Below are 25,150 nucleotides of genomic sequence, written 5' to 3'. Positions count from 1 at the left end.
ACAGACAGACGGATGTTTCTGGTGGTGCTCAGCTCTTGGCAGAGATGTTTGCATCCTGGGTTGCCATGGCAACTCACATCCCTGGTTGCAGGCTTGGCAGCTGCAAGGCAAGTGAGTGACACTGGGATGCAGAGGGCACCGATGGGTTTGGTGCATCCATCCCATACCAAAGACTTCCTATGGGGTACAGAGTCTCCTTTGGTTATTGTAGGGTTAGCACCCACTCCAGGTGTCAGGTTCCAATGGCACACACTGCCTCACTGGTGAAAGGGACTGGGGGGAATTTTGAACTCACTGTGTTCCCAGGAGCAGCTGCACTGGGTTGGTTTGATGGTCCAGCTGGCATGGAGGTGGCCCTATGGCAGGCTGCATTTGGCAGGATATTGCCAACCAATGTCTTCTTCCAGAACCCCTCATGGCTGCTCCATGACTTTCTCTGAGCCCTTCCTCAGAATCAGCTTTGCAGCTCCTTTCTCCTCCTTATTGCATTGGGAAGGGGCACGTGGGGCTGTATCACAGCAGAAACACACATGGAGGGACTCACTGTAAACTCTGATTTGGTCCAAAGCACGATGTGGCAGGATTTTCCATGCAAAACATGACCATGAGAAGAGCTTTGGGTGATCTGGGGCCATGAGTTTCCATCTCCAGCTGTTCTGTTCCACTCCCCAGCAGAGGCCAAATGCTGTCATTATTCCTTCTTTATTAATTATTTCTTTTGGAGATCATTGCAAGGCTTATCCAAACCTACTCAGCCGGGGGGAGTTAAGGTGAGGACTATTCTGGATGCGGTCAAAATTAGCACTGTTATTTGTGCTGCAAATTAGCTGGTACTTTAAAAAAATCCCCAAGTTGGATCGTGCCACTTCTTTCACTTCGCCTTTTGTCGTCTGATGCCAGAGACGAGCTCAGCTCCATTTCTAGTTTGGCTGCCCTGAGAACCCACAAGAAATCCCGATCTGGTGAGCACAGCTCCTTTTAGGGCTGAAGAATGCCCTCAGACACCGCATGCAGCTCCATGGGCTCCCAGCTGCCCCCCAAATCTGCACAGGCGGGCAAGGGAAGAGGGGAGAATGGCAAAAAAAAAGGACAAAAAAAAACACAGAAAATCCAGAGTTGTCCAGTAAAATTGCTTTTATTTCTGTAATTTCCTAAGTATAAAACAAATCAGCCCAATATTGTGTGAACAGAGTGGTCAGTGTGCATGTGACGGCGACAAGCCCGGTGGCTGCGCCGTGAGCACTGGGATGCGACGTCAGAAGCGATAATTGAGTGGAAAAATATTTCTCATATAATAAAATAGGAAACCTCATTTCTTTCAGTTCTACCCCTCAAGTAACACCCTTCCCTCCCGCCCTCCCCCCAGATATAGTGATTTACCTCTTGCTACGAAGCACAAACTCAGATTCTGGATTTGGTGTGGGCATCCTGTATCAATCCACAAGCACATCCCCAGGCTGAAGTCATGCTATGGCCTCACTGCTCATCCTCCATTGGGTCCCATGTGCCCAGCCTGAGCCCCTATCACTGCTGCTCCATGCAGATTTAGGGTCATTAACGCCCCGCACCTACCCAAAGCTGAATGGCACTGAGAGGGCAGGACCAGGGTTGGGTGACCCTCTGGCTTCTGGGCTAAGAGACACAGTCATACCAGGTATGGATCAAAACCACAGTAAATCCTACTGTGATGCTCTCGGCCCTGGGACCTCTCATTTGCACAAACACCAGCACACAATAAAACCCTGTTCTGCCATTCATCCTCACCCAAACACAAAGGAAAAAGAACCCAGTCCATGGCTATTCTCCTACTTCACTAAAATATCTGTACTATAAAGCCTATGTCACCAAAAAGAATGGAGTGAAACCTGACCAGAGGGGGGTGAGAAATTAAACGATGAGGGGAAAAAGAGAGGTGGTTTAACCAGTGAGAAGGGGAAATGGGATGCCTGCTCTGGGTTTCCTGCACTCAGCTCCTAGTTCTGAGATGGATCTGGAATAAGATCCAATTAAATCAATAAGATCAATAAAATGACCCATGCACGACCTCTTCCAACAGCCTTCTGCTGGTGGGCACAGAGGATGTCTGCTACCATCACCCCAAGCTCTCTGGTGTCATAGGAGACTAGGCAAAATTATATAGAATCATTTAAATGGGAAGGGACTTTAGAAGGTCATGTGGTCCAGCAGGAATTTAATAAAGTGTTAAAGTGCCATGACTTCATCTCTCTGAGATTTTATCTTTTAATTCTCCATACATATTAAAGATTCCTACCCATCACTCAGTGCTCATTACTGGGACCTCTGCACAAAAAACGCACACACGCATCTTTGGGTCGAATTAACAATCCCATAGCAGCCATTAGGCTCAGGGTGAGCAGATGGACTGAGGTGTCCCAGGGAGATGCACTGAGAAACTGAAAACCTCACCAGATCCTACTGACGGGCTGGGATGCTCTGAATCAGCTCCAACCTCTCCCAAATTATCTTCCAGCCCCAGAGAAACAGAAGAACGTCTCCTCTGAAGTCCCTGAGCTGGTAGTAGATAAAACACCGTGCTGACATCGGGTGCTGGATGAAATTCCTGCTGGGTATCGCCCTGCACAGAGAACTGGGGATGATCTGTACCAAACCATGGAGAAATCCACCCTTTTTGTGAAGGGCAAACCCACCCCTGCAGCCCTATGGAAGCCCTGTGGAAGGTGGAAGCAGTACCTGGGGCACGTCCTGTTCCTCTGCAGCGGGCTGAGTCTCATTTGTGGGGAAATCTGCCCTTTAAGAGGAATTGGTTGTCCCCATGGGAACACCAATTAGCTCAGTGAGACATAATGTTTGAAAAATAAAACTTCTTCAAGACAAAGTATAATAATATTTAAAAAAAAAACCAACAAAAATCAGCAACAACCTTCTTCTAACCACAGAGTAACTAGAAAGATCTTCCTAAAGAGCTCCATATTAAAATTCCTTGAATACATTATATATTAAATACAGTAACAACATCTCATGCAAGGTTTTCTGTACAATTAGATCAGCTCAGTAGTATAACAATTCTGTACATTCCCATTGGTCTGGGGGCTCTGCTCATCTTTGTCAATGCTGGTGATGGAGAAAAGAAAGAAGGATGGCTTCTGCTCGTAGTGCCCAGGGCAAGGTGTGCTCCTGCCCATGGGGAAGAGGAACAAGAAAAGCACTGGAAGTTTTTAAGAGGCAAAAAAAGTGAAAGAGGAAGAAGCTATCGCAAAGCCTGGCTCTAGTGCTGGTGGGTCCTCAGGGCTGGGATTTAGGAGAAAGCAAAGGTAGAGGGTAGCAAAGCATCACCAGGATGGATCGTGGGGAGAAGGAAGGAAAATGGGAGGGAGCGTGTGGGGAGCTGGGATGGATGAACCACCCTGCAGCTCAATAGACTGAATCCCAAAACCGCCCTGATCCACCACCTCCCACTGCAGCCTGTGGCATCCTCCTGGAGGAAACAACCAAGCCAGTGTCCTGCCAAGGGCTGCTGCTGGGGGACGTTCTATACAAGCATACATTCATTCCCATCCTGATGGTGGGTGTCAGGGATATGATGTGCAAGACCGGGGTTCCCCGTAGGAGAGGACACAAACTCATGGTTTCCCTAAGGACTTAAGCTCTATTCACAGCTCCTGGCAGGGAAATAATTGAACATAACTGAGCAAAGGAAGCGTGACCAGGAGCAAGTGGGGACATGAGGACACCCTGTTCGTCCCCACGCTTGGCTTCAAATACCTCCAGAGGAGATGGGTTGCACCTTGAGCAGTGCTGGTAGGAGCTCACAAGACATCGGATGGAGGGGAAAGGACAAAACCACGCCACGATTTGGTGTGGGATGAACCTGAGAAGGCAAAGGGCCAGAGGACAGCAGGACAAGGGAGACCTCCAACTTCTGCACGCACTCACAACCATGGCACCAGCAGTCCTCCAGGACACCTCGCCCTGATGCTGTCCCCAGCACCGCACAGATCCCATCTCACACCTCCAACCTCAACCCCCCCATGGTTCCCTGCCCAGACTCAGCTCACTGTGCTGGGACAACGCTTTGTGAGAGGGCCTCCAATGCTGCAGGAACAAATCCCCAAGGAACCACATTCTGACCATCCCGCGGCCCTGTAGCTCCATCCCCAAAACCCTCTGCCAGCTGGCCAACGATTGCACTGTTATGTACAGGGAAAGGAAAGCAACAAAACAAAACAAAAAACAAAAAAAAACAGGGTGTTTTTTTTTTTCTTTTCGACGATTCACCCGCATTTGTCTGGTAGTGGGACACATGCATGTCCTGCTGGCTGCTAGCGGTGGGCACGCATGCAAACCCTCAGTCCGAGTTACACGTTTGGGGTCCTTTAGCCTGGAGCGTCTCCTTCGTGTCATTCATTTCTTGTCCTCTTCTCCTGAAACAAAAAGAAAACAAGAAGAAAAATCATTGGTGGGGGTTTGGGAGCTGCCCACGCTGAGTCTTGATATCCACGTGCACTTCAAGCACGTGCACCAAGTGACCCATGGTCAGCACTACAGCGCTTCTCCAACTAGAAGAGGGAGAATTAGGTTAGATGTTAGGGGAAAATTCTTTACTCAGAGGGCGGTGAGGCCCTGGCACTGCTGCCCAGAGAAGTACCTCATCCCTGGAGGTGCTCAAGGCCATGGATGGTGCCCTGGGCAGACTGAGCTGGTGGGAGCAACCAGCCTATGGCAAGGGGTGATCTTTGAGGTGCCTTCCCACTCTACTATTCTATGACTCTCAACCCACAGGTGCCAGCATGCACAGCAACGTGAGGCTCAGTCCATCTTTCTGCTGGGGAAATGGGAGAAAATGAAGTTTGGAATGGACACAGTCCAGGGCTGCAAATGTGTCCTGTCTCAGCCTGGGGACAGGGCCTGCTTCCAGGGAAAGGACCAAACAACAGGGCAGTAAGGAGGAAAAAAAATAACAAATAATCCATCTTTTTCCCAACTTCTGCCAAAACTTCCTCCTAGCAATGCTTGCAAGACCCTTTGTATCCCGAGATGAAACAAGCTGTCACTGCAGCAGCATCCCTCAGCCACCAGATGCTAAACCTCACTGACAGCACATGTGGGTCATACCATGCCAACCCAGCTCCCACTCACACTGTTCCCCACAATGGAGACAGCAGAAACCTCAGTGAACGTATGACAGAGTGGTGGGGTGGGGAGAGGAACACAGAACGCTGAGATCAGGGTGAAAACCTCCAGTCTCAGCTTTTTGCAGCCTCAGGGATGAGGAAAACTCAGAGTAATGGAAACACCATTTATCTCAATCTGATCAGCGGAGAAACATTTCCATGCCAAACCTGAATCAGCAAAACTCACAGCTAAACACTGGCAGCCGTCAACCCAATGCCCTTGGTCATCCCTTAGATTTTGGCCTCTCTGCTGCAGGTCCCGTGCTCGAGTCCAACCCCAAGCCCTGCCTAGCTAAATCTGCTGGGATGCAGCGTGGGTTGGTCCCCACAGTACTCAACAAGGCTTCAGCAGAAGCACAGGCACGTGGGGATGAGACAAGTGGGAACGCCCACCCTTGCTCTGGAGTCCTGCAGGTTTTCAACTGGTGCTCCCCGTTCCACGTGTTTCTTACTGTCCTGAGAATTCCTGGCAAAGAAAAAAATCACAACACCACATTCATAAGTGGCTTTTCGTTGTTGTTGCTGTGTGCCAAACTCCAGAGGAACTGGGATGATGCAGAATTTAAATGATTTCTTTGGAATGAAACGTGCTCAAATGATTGAAGCGTGATTTTGCTGTGATTGAGTAGCTGCATCAGAATCCCTTACTGGATAAAACACAGAGCGATTGGTGGGCATGCAGAGCACCATGACCAGGGGGGCTCGGGGGATCTGGCACTACAGGGATGTGGCACTGGGGACCAGAAGCAGGGAACACTCCAAGCTGGTGTTAGGCTTCAAGAGGATCATCCCTTTCCAGAAACCGCCCCCAGAAACCTCACTCAGAGCTGGGTTGTTACAGCAAAATACAAAGTGTGGGAGACAGAAACACTCATCCCCAGGGCACAGATGGTGAAGCGAAATCCAAGGCCATGCATGGGATGTGATAGCCAAGAACCCAACCAGCTCTCCTACATCCCAGCCCAGTGCTGCACCCGAAGATTGCTGCTATGCAATGAGATGTGCAGGGGTGATGCAAAGCATCCATCAGTCCAACAAGAGATGCAACAATTAAATAACATTACACTAGGAACAGTTTCCAACTGGTGGACAGGGAAGCTGGGTGGCGCATCCTGTGACCCAGTGATGGCAATGGTAGCAAGGTGCAGATTTTTCTGCCTGCAATAATTTCCAAGCCAAGATTTCCAGGTTTTCTACATTCACGCTGCACTGGGAGAAACCAAACTGGGCCACCACGATGCCTCAAATCTCCCCCAGTCAGTCTTGTCTTTAGCTCTGAAATGCAAGAACTTGGCTCTGAAGGTTTAACCCAGCGCTGAGATATCACCCACAGCAGCGTCTTTTTCAAGAAATGAAAGAAAAAGATGATATCACCCACTCAGAGGGCTGTATAAACACACGTTGTGATTTACAGCGCATGGGAGCCATGAACCTGCTGGGCCTGCTGTAAGCAGGATCCCACCGCACGCACCCTGCATAGAGCCCAGCCAATGGCAACTCCAGTGAAACCAGTTTGTAAGGTGTACAGCTCCTACTAGGTCTTATAACAGAGGTGGCAAACATGAGACAGGGAGAGCCATGGAGGGGTGCAAAAATCAAAGGGACTTCTGTTGGAAAGCACTTTTTGATTTCTTTTGCTTTAAAGGGAGGAATTCAGTTCCCAGAGGTTTGAGAGGAGCTGGATAAACACACATGGCAGATTTATCTGCTGTTCCTGCCTGCACCGAGCATTTCCAGCAGACTGAGTATCAACCACTCTGCATGGCATGGCAGCTGGGGAGGAAGGGGGAGGAGAAAAAGGCCCTTTTTCATAGCTGAGAAAGCAGAGGTGGATGGACATGCAGTGCAGACATCACGTGAGTTGCCCCAAACCATCACCAACCAGAGCACAGTGCTGTAGGGCCAACAACCCAGCACTGTGCTGCCCATTCTCACCCTCCAGGTGGTTACGGGAAAGGTACTTGAGTCCTTCGTCGAGCAGGATGACGGGCAGGGAGATCTTCAGGACAACCACCCACTGTGGCCAGCTCAGCGGGGTCACTTGGAAGATGAGCTGCAAAGCAGAAAAGGGTTTGATATGTTAATTGGGAAGGAGATGGGATTTCACTACTGCCCACAGTGCCACATCTCCACAGTTCTTGAACACCTTAGGGATTGGTGACTCCACCACTCCCTGGGCAGCTGTGCCACTGCAGCACTGCTCTTTCAGGGAAGATTTTCCTAACACTCAGCCACTCAGTGGCATAATGAGGGACAATGTCACCCCCTGGGCACAGCGACTCACTTCATATGCCACACACCCATAGGTATCAACTGTGGCATCACCATCCTTGTACTTCAAAGGGAGGTGATGTCTCCAAAAGATCTGCATCGCCTCCTGGAGGCAGTCACACAGCTTCGTGTTGTCTATAAGGATGGTGTCTGACTTAGGTAAATACTTTCTGCAGCAAGGTGGCTCCCGGTCCCATGGCAGTTCGAGCCCCAGGACTTGGGGACATTTGTCCCAGACCCTGCAGACCCAAATGGTACCCCAGGGGATGCCCTCAGCCACAAGAGAGATCCCCAAGCTGCACGCAGAGGTGGCACAGGGCACTCACAGGCATGGGCTTGACGTAGAGGATGAAGAAGTGCAGAGCCATGGACATGACGATGGCCCCCAGCAGCCAGATGTTGAGCCATGGGGGCATTCGCAGCAGTGACTGGTTCTCAGAGACACTGGGAAAGCAAGGGGACACTGTCAGTGCCAAAAGCCTCCTCCTGGCCCCCACATCTGCCCAAGCTCCTTCACTTCCAGACCATTCATCTTCAAGCTTCGCCATGATGTGGATCTGGACACTTAACTGGAATGGCTCTACTGGGTAAAGCAAAGCCCTCAGCCCACTAAGAGTTGCCTACAGAGACCCTACAAGACATGGGTGACATGGAGCAATCCTGCTGCCACCCACCTGTTCAGAGCATTGCACATTTCGATTGTCACCAGCACGGACAGAGCCATCGTGGTCGGGTATCGAGACTCGAAGATTTCACAGTCAACTCCTTCAAAGATGGGGTTGTCTTCGGTGCATCTCATGAAGTTCCTCTGCCAGCACAGGAACCCACCAGTAAATATGTCTTTCCCAGCAGGAACATGTGACCATCGCAACCACAGACAAACAGGGGTAGGGGAAGACCTCAACTCACCAACTGATGGAAGGAGACCTGCGGTCCCTCAGTGTCGTACAAGAACCACCAGGTTGCTGCGCCCACCGTGGCCAGCCCCACATACACTGTGACCAAGAGAGACTCCTTAGCTGGAGCCTGGACATGGTCCCCCTGCCCGGCTACGTGCCAGAACATCAGGGCTCACCTCCAATGGCCAGGTAACGGAAGAAGAGCCATCCACTGATAAGAGGCTCCTTGGGATTGCGTGGCAGCTTGTCCATGATGTCCAGATCGGGGGGATTGAATCCCAGTGCAGTGGCTGGCAGCCCATCTGTCACCAGGTTCACCCACAGCAGCTGCACTGGGATGAGGGCTTCGGGCAGGCCCAGGATGGCTGTCAAGAAGATGCTGCAGGTGGAAAAGACAGAGGTGTTGAGTCAGGTAGTGTCTGAGTTGTGAAAGGGGAAAGTGAGTAGGAACACTGGGTTCTAGTGCACCAGACTCAGTTTAGGGAAACGACTTTTTACATGGTCTAAAAGGGGAATAGCTTTAAACTAAAAAAGAATAGGTTTAAATCAGACATCAGGAGGAAATTCTTTAGTCAGAGGGTGCTGAGACTCTGGCACAGCTGCCCCAAAAACTGGGAGCCCCATCCCTGGAGGTGCCCGTGGCCAGGCTGGATGGGGCCCTGGGCAGCCTGACCTGGTGGGGGGCAACCAGCCCACAACAGTAGGTAGAACTGGATAATCTTTTAAGATCCCTTCCAATTCAACCATTCTATGGTTCTGTGACACGAGCTGGTGACAAATATCAGCCCCAAGATACCCCACAACTGCTGCCCACAACAGGGTTCTCACCACACGACCTCCCCAACGTTGGAGGAGATGAGATAGCGGATGAACTGCTTCATGTTGTTGTAGATGGCCCTGCCCTCCTCCACGGCCGACACGATGGTGGAGAAGTTATCATCAGAGAGCACCATCTCAGCAGCTGACTTGGCAACAGCCGTGCCGGACCCCATGGCGATGCCAATCTCGGCTTTCTTCAGGGCTGGGGCATCGTTGACGCCGTCTCCCGTCTGCACGAAGTCATGATTAAAGCATTGTGAAGGCAGGGTGTGGGCAGGGAGGAGGAGGCCGGGGACTCACCATGGCAGTGATCTCATTGAAGGACTGCAGGTACTCAACGATGCGGGACTTGTGCGCCGGCTCAACGCGGGCGAAGCAGCGAGCCTCACGACATGCCTGTCGCTGTGCCTCCGGGGACAGCTCATCGAACTCCCGGCCCGTGTATGCCTTGCCAGCCACATCCTCGCTCTCCGTGAAGATGCCGATGCGGCGGCAGATGGCCACTGCTGTACCTTTGTTGTCACCCGTGATCATGATGACGCGGATGCCTGCCTTGCGGCACATCTCAATGGAGGAAGTGACCTCCTTGCGGGGAGGGTCCAGCATCCCCACGCAGCCCACAAAGGTCAGATTGGTCTGAGGGGACAGCATAGACCATGTTGATGCCATGAAAACAACCACATCCCTCCCCACCACAAAACCACTGTGGGCATAGTGATTCCAGGGCACTCGGATGGGAAACTTCTGGGATATTTCCCACCAGTGGCTCAGGGGAGCCATCAGTGTCTCCCACAGACATTCCTCATCAGTGGATCCCCATAACCTCGGTACAAAGGGATGCTCCCATCCCCTCCAGCACTCCTCACACATCTTTACTTCACTCACATCCACCACATCCCACCCGAAGGTCCCCAGGTCTTGTAAATCACCCCATGAGGATGTATACCAATGGGACTGGGCCCTTGTCTTTCGGGAAGGACACTAGCGGGACAGAGCCCTTGGCTTCGGGGATTGATACCACTGGGACAGGGCCCTTGGCTTTGGGTTCAGCCTCATTGCATGCAGCTCTGCGATGGGGACTGCAGAGAATGAGCTGAGCCATTGCACCACCCAGAGAAATCAAAGGATAAATACCACTGGGGCAGAAAAGCCTTAGTACCTCATAATTGGCGAAGGTGGTGGAGTCATGTAACTGCATGGTCTCCCTACGGACGGGTGCATCGTGAGTGGCCAATGCCAGGCAGCGCAGCGTGTTGATGCCCATGCCCCAGTCCCGGATCCGGCTCAGGATCTTCTCCCTCACAGGTGTGGTCAGTGGAACCTTGGCTGTGCCCACACGGACATGGGTGCAGCGCTCAATCACGCTCTCTGGGGCACCCTGGGAAGGAGCAGGGGGTGAGGAGCTGCTTCCTGGGGGTCATTCCTGGTCTGCTGTCCTCATCACCCCAGCACAAAGGTCTTTGGTGCACAGAAGACAAATCTGGCTGCATGCAGAGCAACATCCTTTTGTGTGTGTGCTTGGGAGCAATGAGTGAGGGATGTATGCTATGGGAATATGAATCTGGACATTGAGCATCTCCTTCCAGCACTGAGCCAGAGCAAGTGGAAGCAAAACGTCTGGGAGGAGGAGAAGGGAATCTTCCCAAAATGTGAGCACAAGTACATCCTGGCAGCACAGCGCACTAGGTGGCAGCCTTGACACGAGAGACTGGATGGGAAGGATGAAGTGAACTCAGGTTGGTGAGCATGGGATCTGCTCCACGGGGATCTGCCTCATTCCTGCCTGCCTGAGTGGCTCCCACCCTACTGTTCCCAAAGGGACAAGATGGGTCCCACCAAAAAAATTGTGTTGCTGCCTGCAGGATGCTCACAATGCCTTTGTGATTTAGGAACACACAGCCTTGAGCATCATAGCACTTCACCCTGTCCCTTTTTGACCCTGATGTTCCCCTTTAATTTCAGCCTTGCGTTCCCTCTATTGCTGCTCTGAAAACAGGATGGCAGGCCTGGGTGGCCTCTACTCGACCTGGAGGACAAAGTTCATCTAGAAACTCTCTGAGTGGGAACACATGGACACAATTCTTCTGAGCCAGTGGGGAAATTCCTGCTGCATCTCCTCCCCTCCTTTCTCTTGGGAAGAAAATGCCCCATAAATACTATTTTATTTCTGGTTACAATGGAAAGCTGAACCATTTGAGCACTGCTGTTGGTTGTGGTGGGCATAAAATGTAGAGCCTGAATTTGGAGCATGGGAAGTTCCTGTGTTCCCAACATCAGGATGCTCAGCACCTTTTCCTCCTTCTGCACCACTTTACCTCCCACAACACTTTACCTTCAGGACACCTGGACAAACCAAGGCAGGACACAAACCCAAAAGCACCACTGGGACACATGTGAGGGACCTCACCCCATACCTTAACAAACATCTTGCTGCCAGCAGAGTTGTGACCGGGGCCAGTGGGTGTGCAGTACACTGACATGGACTTGCGGTCACGGGAGAACTCCAGGGTGCATTCCTTCCTCATCAGATGTTTGATCACCTGTGAGACAGCGCTGCTGTTAATCATCCCAGGAGCAAGATGCCCAGAAAGATAGCAGCTGGTCCTTGTCACTCCATTGCATCCCCATATCAGCATTACAGCAGCTGAGCCAGCTCCTGGGAGGATGAGTCTTGTCCCAGAAAAGCCACTTACAGGGCAGCCAAGGCCAATTTGAATTATTTTCCATTGAGGGGGGCAGGGATGCTGTTGTCTACCTTGTTCACTGCGTGGCCAAAGTATTTTGCAATTATTATTTTTTGTTGCTAGGAGGGTGTTGTATATGAAAAATCTAATGGCACGACACCAAATCCAGATGGGAGATGAAATGCATTTTAACCAGGAGAGGGAGACACGGCAGAGCCAGAGCAGCAGAACAGTCAGTGCTGGAGATTCATAAGCCAGAAATAGAGGCGCTCCAGCAGGAACTGCAGTGCTGGGAGCTGGGTTTGATGCACACTGCAGAGGACGGTTCAGGTCCCCCATGGTCAGCACAGACCTGAAGATTTTCTAAGGCTCAACCCCTTATGAGCAAAGAAATTGCACCCTTGTTCCAGACCAGCACCTTTATCACCACCACCAAGCCCTCATCTCATCCCCTTCACACACCGAATTGCAGGCGTTGGCTCGCTCCACCTTGGAGAGCTTGCTGGTGTCTGTGTCGAAGACATTCATCTTTTCCACCAAGCACGTCAGGGCTGTTTCAGTGGCTTCCCCCACCTTCTCGTAGACTTTTTTTGACTGGAAGGCAGGAAATAACAGAGCTCAAGTGTTGGAGGACATCCCCTCCATGCATCTCCACCTCAGGATGTCCCACACTACTAGAGATGGGCTGCATTCAAGGTACAGAAACCCTTTGCCCAATATCCGCTGATTTTGCCCAAAGAGAATAGAAAAGCCCACTGGGAGCCCGCAGCAACCTGTCCCCACACACCTCATTGTAGTCCAGCGAGGAGTCATTGCAGAGAGCACAGATAGTAGCCAGCTCCACCAGCCCATCGTACTGCCCACACCGCACCGGCTGCTCGTCCTTCAGGCTATGGGAGGGAAACAAATGAACCCTTGAAGTGCCCCAGAATAAAAATGGCAACAGAGAAACTATGAAAACTGGAAATGGTGTTTTATAGAACTTCTGCTCCCCCTGGGTCGTCAAAGCAGGGGCAGTGAACAGCTGGTTATAGAACAAACAAGGTTGGAAATGGTCTCTAAGATCACCAAGTCTAACCAGCAACCCATCCCCACTGTAACACTAAGCCATGACCCTCAGTGCCACTCCACCCTTTTCCACAACCTCTGGAGGTGGTTATGAAGGTGAGAAACCAGAAAAGGGGTAAAGATACCCCAGGGTCTCTATGTGCTCAATGTCCAAAGGAGCTGCAGGACCAGGCTCCTCTCCCCAGCCACCCACTGCTCCATGGTGGAAACAGCCAGGCACATTTTGGGATGAAACAAAACCGATCCAGACCCCAGGAGAGGTAACTGCAGGTTAGAGCTGTGCAAACTCAGCTGCTCACCCGCTTGCTGGAAAAATAATTTGTCAGGCATTTATTAGGATCAGTTTATTCCACTGCAGCTTCCCAATGGAAAGAACATTTTGGAGCCCTTGTTAGAGCTCAGGAGCGGAAAACAGGGAGCGGCCAAGAAAATCTGAAAAATCTGTTTGCACAGGGATGAAAGCACTTCAGGCTGCGTTTTGGTGTTGGAGAGGGCAGAAATACTGGGGATGGCTTTTGCAGCGTGTGATGTCCCCATACAGAGCTGGGAAGGGACAGCTGTGCTGCGAAAGGCATTGGTAGAAGAGCTGCTGGCTGGGTGCTGCAAATGAACCTGAGAAAGGGAGACTGCAGCCTCAGGAGGGAGCAGACAAACAGGGCCTGTCAGTCCTTACTGAGCTGAAGAGCACCCATTAATGGCAGCTTAAGACCTATGTCACATTTTAATGGAGACTCTTATGTCCCATTTGAAAGATCAAATAGGCTTTATAAATATTCATGACATTAACTCTGAAGCTGCCACTGTCACTGCGTGGATGAGCAAAGGGGATTGTGGCAAGGACAAGGAACATCTCCCCGCAGTGACACATGATGGGGAGAGTAAATAAGCTTTTGCCCCCTCCACGTGCAATACTCAGTTCAGCCACAAATTGATACCAAACGTCCCAGTTTCACCCAGATACAGTGGTGAGAGTGGGTCTCCCTGTGCAGCCACCAGCTGCACCCTGCAGCACAGGGACCATACTCACATCTGTCCCTCGGGAGCGTAGGTGGAGCCAGTGATGCTGAACTCATGTAGGCTGCACTGGGTACCCTCCACCTTCTCCATGATGAACATCTGAAAGGGGACAGATGGACAAGGAGAGTTAGGCAGCGATTTGCTGGCACGCACCCCTCCCAGCTTCCACATTTGCCTCCTCCAGCTCCTTTTGTTCCATCGCAGAGGAGCAGTGCCCAGGCAGTTTCTAAGCAGCTGCCGGTATTGTTCTTGGAGCAGGGCTGGGGTTCTGCTGCCCAGCAGGAGGGACAGGATCCGACCAGCCGCAGGACCCCGTGCCCCCCTTCCCAGCCGGCTCCCAGCCACTGGCTTGCACTGCATGTTCCCCAGGTTACAGCTTGGTTAATTAAACCCTGGAGAGTTGTAAAAGTCCCACATGCTCTAATTTGGAGCAAATTTTGCCTTTCAAACACCTACCAGGCCCATTCTTGCCATTACAGTGAGAGCAATGAGACCAAAAGGAATTAACATGCAATAAAAATCCTCCTCTTTCCACCTCCCCTCGGCTCCACTTGGCACAGCTCTCCACCATCATCAGCATCACCGTCAGCTCCTGACCTGGCCAGGACAAGGGCACAGCAATGCTCCTGCCTGCCTAATTGTTATTTACAACCCATGCTGGAGCCAAAAAGCAATATAATTAACAAATAACATGGGTTGGATGGAACGCATCCTCCCAGCCAGGAGGCAGCAGTGCCTTCCTCGCTCCACAGTCCTACTTGGTGGTTTGGGAAAGTGATGCAGGGACAATTACTGTTCATTTCCAGAAGATTTAATTAATTAAAACTTTCCCATGACCCATCATTAAGGCACAGTTGTATTTAGGATGTCGGTTGCTGTGACATTTGCCCTAGGGCTGAGCATCAGCCCTTTCTCCTGGGGACAACATCTGCATTATTTCACCCATCTCTGTTCCCTGAGCATCCCTGAGGGGATGTGAAGAAAAGTGCATGGCAAGAAGTGGCAGAAGAGACCTGGATCCTCCAGCCACTTGCTAACACCCAACAGACCTCTATAAAGAGCTCAAAGACCACATCTCCTTGGGGCAACTGAGTCAGACACTTGAGACAGAGGCAAAGCATGGCTGCAATTCCCTAAATTAGAGGCTTCAGCAATGCAGCACCTGGCCTGAGGCAGCACTAAAAGGGATTTCTGAAGGGGGAGCATCCTTTGTGTCTTTGCAAGAAGCCCAATGCCATTGGCTTGCAATTGAGCCAACACCTCCCGGCCCCTTCAGTAAGCAGCCTTCCATGCTCAGAATTGCAGGCTGGCCTTGTATTTATTAAAAATCCTGAAACCATCCATCCTCACCACTGGTGTTTTTGCATGATACGAGCTCTTTTGTTTTCAAACACAACTACAAAACAATCAGCACTTCCACAATAGCAACTTTCTTACTAGAAAAGGGAAAAAAAAAAAGAAATAAATCATTCCATGCCCTCTGTTTTTTCCATGCCTATTTAAAATAGGTGCCATGGAACCCACAGCAAACAGAAGTTACGTCAGATTTCCTGCCTGCTCCTAGCCTGCATGACCAACAGACATCACAAGGGTATTTGCAGGCTTTTGAGGTGATGTTTCTGCATATTTCCAAGCAGAAAAGGGGCACGGTGCAAGCAATGGGTGTCCATTTGTATATATTTTCTGTGATCTCTTTTAAAAAGGCACTCATCAAAAGGCAGGCGAGGCAGGAGAGCTGCCTGGAGCAGCAGAAGGTTGTAATCAGTGTCATTCACCCATCAGCCAGCCCACACAGCACCATCATTTTCCTTCAACACCGGAGGTGGCCCCAAGTGACAGCACCCACCAAAAGCCAGCACGGCACAGCCAGCAACACTGGGAAACCCTGAGCATACGAGGCATCGAGAGAGAACTGACTGGGGTTGTTCAACAGAGACAGAGCTGCTGAATCACGGCACAGTGGCAGGCCTGAACCCGCGCAGCATCTCTGCTTTGCATCCTCGATTCCTGACACTATCCTTATGCTCCTCAGCAATTGAGTTACAGCACGTAAGAGGATGCTGCAAGTTCTTTGTGATGAGTAGAGTAAAACAAGAGTAGAACAAGTTCTGGTTGCAAGAGACCCAGCAACGGTCACCAAATCCAACTGTTGGACAACGTTGGGGCAGACCCGAAATTAAAACTAAGTTAAGAGCACCATCCAAATGCACCAGTCACCTCGCTAGGAAGCCAGTTCCAGCATCCACTCTCTTGGTAAAGAAGTTTTTCCTAACGTATAGCCCAAACCTCCCTGGTAGTAGCAGCATGAAGCTGTTCATGTCACAGCTGAGCACATTGTCCAGTAGGAAGCTGTGGGAGGGCGGCATCAAAACCCTCACTAAAACCACGTTGCTTCAGCCACTAAGTGGGAGATCTGATCTCAGGAGGGTATCAAATGACTTAGATATCAGAGAGCCCAAGCCACCCCATAAGGTGAGCAGTGCAAACCACAGCTTTCATCTGATTTACTGAGTGGGTTTGTGGCTTGACTGCCTCACCACAGTGCCAACATCTGCAGCAGACCCAGGGCTGGTATCTGGCACACGGAGACTCAGCCAGCCCAGGCTCTGGGCACATAGAAACACATGGGATCTACACAGCTGCACCCTGCTGTGCACCCTGGCCACAGGAATGGGTTAAACGTTAACGACTGTTTCTGTGCTCAGATGCTGGGCTCGTCCATCATTATTTATTTTTAATATATACTATTTATTTTATACATCATTTGCTTAGGGCCGATGGGAGCCTCCCCCTCGTGTGAAACATGGACAGCTCTGTCAGCCCCTTGATCCAGCAGGGCCCCCTTGTAAATCATTTACGGGGCAGAAACATCAGACATTTCCAGTCATTTGTGGCTTGTGCTGAGCAAACCAAAGCTTGTGGCTGGTTGCTGCTTCACTACCCAACTTTCAGAGAGCAGGGAGGGTGGCCAGGGCCATTTTTCCCCTTGGTGACATATTTTCCATGGTTCTCCTATAAAACTGACGCGCCAAGATCATGAAAAAAGCTTTCCTGAGGAATAATGGGGAAACTGAGAAGCACTGGGATGGCCCAGGCTTTCCTAACAAACCACCATGAACAGCTGGACCCAACTGACCCTCCAACTTTGGCCTCACAGATCCCAGTTTTCTAATTTTGCGTGATCTGGAATTTCTCACCAGTTTGGTTAAAACAGAAGGAAAATGGGCAAGAGAGCAGAAAAGGTGTTGACCACACTGGCTTCTCCAGAAGCTGTGTTAATACCGAAACCCAGCCAGAAGAGATGCTCCATGGAGAGGGAGCCCTGAAACAAGTCTGCAAACCTGCACCTCAAGGCTAGAGTGTTCAGAAAAGCTAATGAAAAGGTGAGATTTTTCTATTTACCATCACGACAAGGTAAGTCACAAACCTCCTCACACCCTCTTGGACTGGAAGGAAGCTCAGACCTTCCTACACTGTCAAACAGAACGTCTTACATGCTCATCTTGAAATTCCTAATGAGCAAAAGGGAGTGATTGCAGGAGGGCAAAACAAGTTCGAGTACTGCAGTCAGGCTGGATGGACCCTGTGGGCAGCCTGATCTAGTGGTTGGCAACCAGCCCATGGAGGGGCTGGAACCAGATGTCCTGTAAGCCCCTCCAACCTAAGCTGTTCTGTGATTCCATGATACAGCCCCCTAAAATGCCCTGTGCTCACCTGGCAGACGGACATCTGGTTGGTGGTGAGGGTGCCGGTCTTGTCGGAGCAGATGACAGATGTGCACCCCAGTGTCTCCACCGAGGGCAGGCTTCTCACAATGGCATTCTTCTTAGCCATGCGGCGGGTGCCCAGTGCCAGGCACGTGGTGATGACAGCCGGGAGGCCCTCAGGAATGGCAGCCACCGCCAGGGCCACTGATGTCTTGAAATAGTAGATGGCACCTCGAAACCAGGAACCACCATGGACAGGGTCACTGAAGTGGCTGATGTTGATGACCCAGACGGCGATGCAAACAAGGAAGATCACTTTGGAGAGCTGCTGGCTGAACTCATCCAGCTTCTGTTGCAAGGGGGTTTTCTCAGGCTCTGTCTCCACCATCTGGTTTCGGATCTTCCCAATCTCTGTGTACACCCCTGTTGCAATGACGATTCCCACAGCCTTCCCAGCTGCGATGTTGGTGCCCTGGGAGGGATGGAAGGGGTGGTAAGTACATGGGCATGAAACCTCTCAGTCTGAGTGAGGAAATGGGCTGTTTCTTGTTAAAGGGGAATATTAGATCTTAAGATTGTCTTAAGAAGAAAACGAGCCAAATCCTCCTGGATTTTCCATCTGCTAAAATCTGGGTGAGTCTTTGCTCATCATAACCTCATACATGGTCCCTGACTTGATTAGAGAAGAGTAAACTTCACCTCCAGGCTCAAATTCCTTCAGCCATAAGGAGTCTTCTCAGCCCAGCTGAGATGATTTATGTCCCTCTTCCACTCTATGATGGGAGGACAGTTTTGACTTCATGCAGTTCAGGCCTGTTTTGGACTTAACATAAACCCACCACAAAGCAGCAGGTGACACTTTAAAGTGATCTCATCCTTCTCAGGTTTGACTTCTGCCCAAGGTGCATGAGCAAATAGGAAATTCAAACCTGTAACAGCCCCAGGTACAAGCACAAGCCTTTACTCCACCAGTAACTCACACCATGAGATACAAAACCAGCTAAGATTGCCCAAGGTCTAAGAGCAACATGTGCCACAACTCAGATAAAATTTCATGGAAGCAGCCCTCCATTTGTATGGATCTGGGACCCTTTTTACATAACAAGGATCAGCATGCAGTTGATACAGCTCCCTGCCTATAGACCTCCCATGTTCATTGGTCTCTTTGCCTGGTGTCTGCAAAATCACAAGGTGGGGACTTACAGAGAAAAGCATGTTCTTCTTGTCCTGGTTGACAGCACGGGGGTCTGGGATGGGGTCAGCATGTTTGATCACCGACATGGACTCCCCTGCCAACACAAAAGCAAGGAGATCATAGAACATCACAGAATATCCCAAGTTGGAAGGGAACCACGAGGAACATTGAGTCCAATGCCTTGCTCCACACAGGACCACACAAAACCCAAACTTTGTGCCTGAGAGTGTTGCCCAAATGTTACTTGAACTCCAGCACCTCGACCAACAGTGATGGCTGCAGGGTGGGACTGGGAACCTCTCATGAAACCATGGACGCTGCATGGGAACGCCCCACAGTTTGCATTTAGCAGAGCTTTGAATGATGTACTGAGTCCTCCCCAAGCCCTAAATCTCATTCCTCCGCTCATTTCTCACTCCAGAAAAATGCTCAGCCCAGCACCAGCCCCAAATTTCACTCCTGGCAGTGGACAGAGGGCACATCTACCTTCATTTGTCCCACCTGCACACACCTGTGAGGATGGACTGGTCAACCCGCAGCGTGGTGGAGCGTATTTCGATGATGCGGATGTCTGCTGGCACCTTGTCACCAACTGCAAGGAAAAGAGCAGAGCAGCTCAACCAGGGGCTGGAGAAGGGGCATGGTGAAGCTCCAAGACTCTGGACAACACCATTCCAGGACCTTTCACAGCCAGAACAAACAGTCATCTGTGGGTTACCCGGTCCAGCAATCATGGGTGGAAGCATCTTGGCCGACTGACAGCCACTGTTTGCTGCCCACCAAGGCGCATGTTAAAAAAAAAAACACCAAACAAAACCTGTTGAAAACTGCTTTCCGGCTGGGTTTCTTCCTTGCAGATTCTTGGCACGTCACGGCTCTTCCTCATGCTCCCTTATCGCCCGAACACAACGGCTTTTTGGAAATATTGAGATCAGCACAGCCTTTGCTCACAACAATTCACATCACATTGCGCAACGCTCCGCCTTGGCTGTGACCAAACGTCTCCAATCCCAGATTTTAAGAAGCGCTTCCTCCCGAGGCTCATAAAATCCTCCCGAACTCAGGGCCGGGCTGCCCTGGCACTGCTCCACTGCACAGCTGTGTAATCCAGCTGTTGCTTTTGGATGATAAACACAGGGACCTGCAGACACCCCCAAACTTCCTCCTGCACAGACTTTGCAGCCGCCCAAGGGAGCTGGATCTGCTCTAAAGGAGCAAATGTCTCTTTCTCCCCCATGGGAAAGGCAGAGAGGGGATTGCAAAACATGAGTGGAGCCTGCAGGCTCCCAATCTGCTGACAGCATCTAAGGAGACCTGGAGCCCTGGTGCTATGGGGGTAGCATCTGCTCAAGGGTAGATAGCATGATAAACTTACATGGCAGGACAGATATCCCACAGCAACCTGTTTGGTGGGTTATGGGGCACACAGTGCTGCAAATCCTGCACAGAAGGAAGCGTGGGGGTGTCTGAAGCTGAACAGGTGATGTTTTACCCCTTGCCCTCAAAATGTATTGCTGTCTGTAATGGAATAGCAGATTTTTTCTGATCTGTGCTGCCAAACGTGTTGCATTTGCACACACAAAAAGAAGCTGCTCCTTTCTGCCTGCACTACTACTGCCATCTCTGGGATGACACCTGGATGTAGATGTACACCACTTGTTTAAAGCCACTGCTCCTGGTGTACTCCCCACCTGCCCTCTCATGAGCCAGGAGGCAATACTCCTCCTGCCAATGTCTCCATCACACTTTCTGACTTCCTCAGGCAGCCTGACAGGTTCCTTGCTCCTTTCTTTAACCTGCCCAAACACAACATTTTCTAATTAATTTGCTAATAATCTGTGATTTCCTCCAGAAAACAGCTCATCCCTTTCCCTTCCAGTCAGGACACTGGTTGTGCTGTTAAAAAGTAATATTTAGTGGGTGATGGATAGGCAACAAGCACTCGATTTGGGGCAAGTTGGCAGGTGGTGCTGGACCCCATGGTGCTTTGGCACTGCAATGGCACTTCCCTCACAGGATGGTGAATGGGAAGGAATTGTGCCTGGGAGGGCTGATGAGAGCCATCCACAAACAGCCCCTGCATGTCACAGGTCTGTCTCTTGTCCCTAAAAGTTATTGCAGATCCCAGGACCAGGTCAGAGCTGGAGCTGGTTGCAGGAGTTCTTCCACCTCGGCCTCTGTGCACTATTTTAAAGTGCATCTTCCAGCTGAAGTACAACTGGAAGACATAAATAACAGCATGCTGGCTCAGGGTGGGAGGGATTGCAGCTTGTTTCCACTAGCAGGGCCATGAGGAGGAAAGGAGAGGATTAGCATAGGGGCTCTGGGGGTTTACAGCACAGTTCAAGACACAAACAACACAGGATAAGCAGAATGCATTGCTTCCCTATACTGGTGAGGCAGGTAGGAAATGCTGATGCATCCGAAACACAGTGCAAACCCAAAGAGAAGAGCCAGAGGGGGCCTGAAGTGTCAAAATCCAGACAGTGAGCTCAGTGAGGAACGTGGAAGGAAGCCTCTTCCTCTGGAAACCCCACCTCCCGAGGACACACTCTCACCCTACTACATCCAGGAGCCATGAGGCTGCCATCCTTGAGCCAACACCCCCATCCCGCTCTTTGGCTCCTTCCCATCCCATGCCCTACCTGCCACCTCCACGATGTCCCCAGGGACGATGTCACGGGCACGAATCCGCTGCACCCCACTGCGGTCGGCACGGATCACCTTCCCCATTTCGGGCTCATACTCCTTCAGGGCCTCGATGGCACTCTCAGCATTCCTCTCCTACAGGTGGAGGAGCAGAGCTGAGGCAGTGGGGCTGTCCAACTGGTAGATCCTTTATACAACAGTCATGGGTGCACCCAAATCCCACCAATGGCAATGCATTGGCACAGGCTGCATAGGGAGGTGGTGCAGTCACCGTCCCTGGAGGTGTGGCACTGAGGGACATGGTTAGTGTGCATCATGGGGGGGGTTGGCGGTTGGACTGGATGATCGTAAAGGTCTCTTTCAACCTTAATGGTTCTATGATTTGATCTGCACAGAGCAGTACAGCCAACAGGCTGCTGGACGCTTCAGAAATGAGTTTCCAAAGGCAAGAAGCCACCAGACCTTCAACTGCAGCTCCAATCACAGAGCAGAGATGTACAGGGACTGTTCCTTACCTGCCACACACCCACCACAGCATTGGCAATCAGGATCATGATGATGACAACGGGCTCCACAAAGGCTGTCGTGCTCTCCTCTCCTTCTTCAAACCAGGCCAGGATCTAGGGGCACAAGAAGAGAAGAGGCACAGTGCAATTGAAACAACAAGCTCCAGTGTTTCAAGACACCAGAGAGAAGACAGCCAATACAGCTCAGAGACTGACCCCACAGCTCCTTCCAGCCTCGAGCCCCACTCTCCATCCCATTAAGACCCAACACCATAAGGCAAGCAAAGCATGCACAAGAACATTTTCACTCCATTTAACTGGTTGTTGACTTGCGTTGTGTCAATACAACACCTGGCTGCTCTGCTGCAGCGAGCACCAGCACACAGAACCTTTGACACAGGGGTTTGTGTTGCTCTCCCATCGAGCAGATGATGACATCTCACCAGCCAACACATCGCTGCATGTTGTTTTGGGAATGCATTTTAACTCACAGGGGTCCAGCCTCCATCCTTATCCTAGAGGCTTATCCTGTGGTTGTTCAGCCACGCAACGCTCTCAGACTGGTAGGATTTATGATGCTAGCACTATAACCTTTTTCCATAATATTGTGTCTATATGAGACGGGATCCTGAAATAAATGTCGCACAACTTGGTGCAGCAGGAGATGGCTCATGCAGCCAACACCAGCACTGCCCAAACTGCAGGCTCAGGTACAGCCTACAGGAGGAACGGTAGTGACCCTGAGCCAGTTGGGATGTGCCACCCCAAAATTACCACTATGAACCTTGGGATTTGGGAAGCCTCCCTACAGCCTTAATGCCTCCTTAGTCCTGGTGTTTCACTGCCAGGGTTTTCTGCTTAATAACTGAAAAATCATCTTATATTCAGCTAAAAAAAATGCTCCTGTTTTTCTGCTTTTCCTCCACATGCATGTTAAGGAGAAGGTGAGCATTCCCACCCTTCCTCCAGCAGAGACAGTTACATGGTCTGCTTTTCCTGGGAAATTCAGAAGAAATGCCTATTTTCAAGCTAAATAGAAAGAAAGAAAACTTACTAAAATGAAATTGGTCAGCTGGTTACTAAGGCAGCCGAAAGGAGGAGACATGAGACACAGATTCACCACCCTGCTGCCAAATGCCCTGAACAGCAGCACTCAAAAAATAAGTATTTCTTCAGCTTGGTGGGAAATAGATCCTAACAGAGCAGCTCCCAAGGTAAGCTGTGGGCAAAGCCAAGCTAAAGGCCATCTTTGGAAAGAGGTTTCCATGCACTGATTTCACTGCAAAGGAAACAGTGCAACCCAAAAAAATCCAGTGGGAATTGCTCCCCATTTCAGCTCAGTGAGCATGGGGTGCTCATGGAGCATCGCCCTCATGCTGAAGACAAGCTGCAGGAAAGGAGATGCCTGGAAATGGCAATAGCATTAGCTAGACCCTACCAGGAGCTCCTTCCAGTGCCATTCCCAACACATCAACTGTGGTTAAAAGTAAAGCCAGACTCATGCATTGTGCCTGCCATACACAGAACCCTTGCCCAAGGCACTGGAATACCCAATCCCTGCCGTCTGTGCCAGCAGGATGGGAAGGATGTGAGCAGCAGGCGAGAGGCAGCGCCCACGCGAGCAGCCGAAACACTGCCAGGGCAGAGGAAGAACAAAAGAAAAAATACATGGAACAACAGATTGGATTCTCAGTTCTAATCCAAAACGCAAATGCCTCCATGCAGCAGTGGAAGGGCTTCAGGAGGAGATGGTAGTTACTCCAAGCAGGAAAGCCACCCTTGGGCTGCCATCAGTACTTTCCAAAGCTTCCAAGGAAAAGACACAAAGGGAAGCAATTTCCCCTAAATGTTTCAACCTTCATGCATGGAGAGGCACAGAGACACACACTGGATGAAATACAGTACTGAAAATAAAGCAGCGAGAATTAGTGTCTCCTAATTTAGCAGAGCCATAGTTTATATAGAAAGTCACAAGCTGGATTCATGGGGGAGGACAAACTATCACCCAAATAGAATCACAGAATCATCAAGGTTGGAAAAGACCACCAGGATTATCTGGTCTATCCATCACCACTGTGCCCAGCAACCACGTCACAATGAGCTGAGAAGAACCACCCAGCTGTGTCTTTTGCAACAGCTTGACATGAATTTTTCAGCATGGATGACTTGAATGAAAGGAATCAAGGCTGCCAAGCTATCACTGAACTGCGGCAGAAGAAACTGGCAGTGGCAAAGCTTCAAGGCATGCAGATGACTGTAGGGTTTCTAATTTAATTCATGCTATTGGCATTCACTTTGAACAGCAATGCTCACTTGATAGAACCAGTGCCCTTGGGCCTCCATCTCTGGTGTAGTCAGAGGGTGGTGGGATATGGATTTTGGATGGATGGAGCAGCATCGCTGAGCAATCCTACAGTCTCATCTCCAAGGCATGTGCAGTATTGCCACTAAGCCCCGTGCAAACACTGCACTGCTGGAACACCTCCTTCATCCAACACCCATATTCCTCTGTCCCCTTTGCTACTACTCCCCCCAGATCAAAACAACCAAGGTCCATTTCACTAGTGCTGATGGAAATCTGATGCTCCCTTCACACACCACATCACTCAAGCACAGGATATAGATCCTCATCCCCTCCTTCCCTGAGTCCCAATGGGGCTGCGCCAGCCCTGAGCCTGCAGTACTTACAAAGGAGAGGAAAGCTGCCATCAGAAGGATGCGGACCAGGAGATCTTCAAACTGCTCCAGCACCAGCTCCCAGAGGGACTTCCCTGGTGGGAAAACACAAACCCAAGCACTGTCAGTGCTCTCAGTACTGCAGTGAGCATGTAACTGGGGCCAATAGGACTGTCCCCTGATGCAGCAGGGCTGCTCCTGGCCAAATCTCTGTATTTCTGCTCCCAGCTGGTCCTCCTTCTGCCAAAGGAAGGCTCTGCTGCCAGCCCCACTGGCTCTGGGGTTAAAACCAGGATTAAAATAAAGGATCCCAAACATTCCCTTTTCTCCATCCCAGCCTTCCCCATCCCCTCTTGCCCCACGACTTACCTTCTTCTGCAGGGAGCTCTGTGGGATTCCACCCGCAGCCCAACGAGCAGGAAAGAAAGGAAGACATGGGGAGAAAAAAAACAAAAAAGAATAAGATTAACCAGTGATCTGGGACCAGAGCAAATCTTTGCCTTACA

At 50.7% G+C, this 25,150-nt stretch overlaps 1 protein-coding gene across 3 annotated transcripts in view; it reads right to left on the bottom strand.

The window, feature by feature from the left end:
- Positions 1-1,109: 1,109 nt before the first annotated feature.
- ATP2A3 (ATPase sarcoplasmic/endoplasmic reticulum Ca2+ transporting 3) overlaps positions 1,110-25,150 on the bottom strand; it is a 33,038-nt gene continuing 8,997 nt past the window's right edge. The window contains exons 2-23 of one of the 3 annotated variants that reach the window (XM_072353264.1): positions 25,014-25,031; positions 24,657-24,739; positions 21,978-22,082; positions 21,459-21,597; positions 19,325-19,405; positions 18,822-18,907; positions 17,626-18,090; positions 13,922-14,010; positions 12,614-12,716; positions 12,289-12,420; positions 11,557-11,682; positions 10,302-10,520; positions 9,443-9,778; positions 9,152-9,372; positions 8,500-8,702; positions 8,334-8,419; positions 8,099-8,232; positions 7,751-7,868; positions 7,089-7,206; positions 6,387-6,394; positions 5,547-5,600; positions 1,125-4,403 (exon numbers count right to left, since the gene is read on the bottom strand). In XM_072353264.1, coding sequence (XP_072209365.1) covers positions 4,380-4,403; positions 5,547-5,600; positions 6,387-6,394; positions 7,089-7,206; positions 7,751-7,868; positions 8,099-8,232; positions 8,334-8,419; positions 8,500-8,702; positions 9,152-9,372; positions 9,443-9,778; positions 10,302-10,520; positions 11,557-11,682; positions 12,289-12,420; positions 12,614-12,716; positions 13,922-14,010; positions 17,626-18,090; positions 18,822-18,907; positions 19,325-19,405; positions 21,459-21,597; positions 21,978-22,082; positions 24,657-24,739; positions 25,014-25,031 — 2,948 coding nt within the window. In that variant the 3' untranslated portion in view covers positions 1,125-4,379. Of the gene's footprint in view, positions 4,404-5,546; positions 5,620-6,386; positions 6,395-7,088; positions 7,207-7,750; positions 7,869-8,098; positions 8,233-8,333; positions 8,420-8,499; positions 8,703-9,151; positions 9,373-9,442; positions 9,779-10,301; positions 10,521-11,556; positions 11,683-12,288; positions 12,421-12,613; positions 12,717-13,921; positions 14,011-17,625; positions 18,091-18,821; positions 18,908-19,324; positions 19,406-21,458; positions 21,598-21,977; positions 22,083-24,656; positions 24,740-25,013; positions 25,032-25,150 lie in introns of all 3 variants that reach the window. The other 2 variants (XM_072353263.1, XM_072353262.1) reach the window with 2 other exon arrangements.

The sequence above is a fragment of the Excalfactoria chinensis genome, chromosome 19 (assembly GCF_039878825.1).
Source record: "Excalfactoria chinensis isolate bCotChi1 chromosome 19, bCotChi1.hap2, whole genome shotgun sequence".
Lineage (NCBI taxonomy): Eukaryota > Metazoa > Chordata > Aves > Galliformes > Phasianidae > Excalfactoria > Excalfactoria chinensis.
This window is presented reverse-complemented; position numbering and strand designations above follow the sequence as displayed.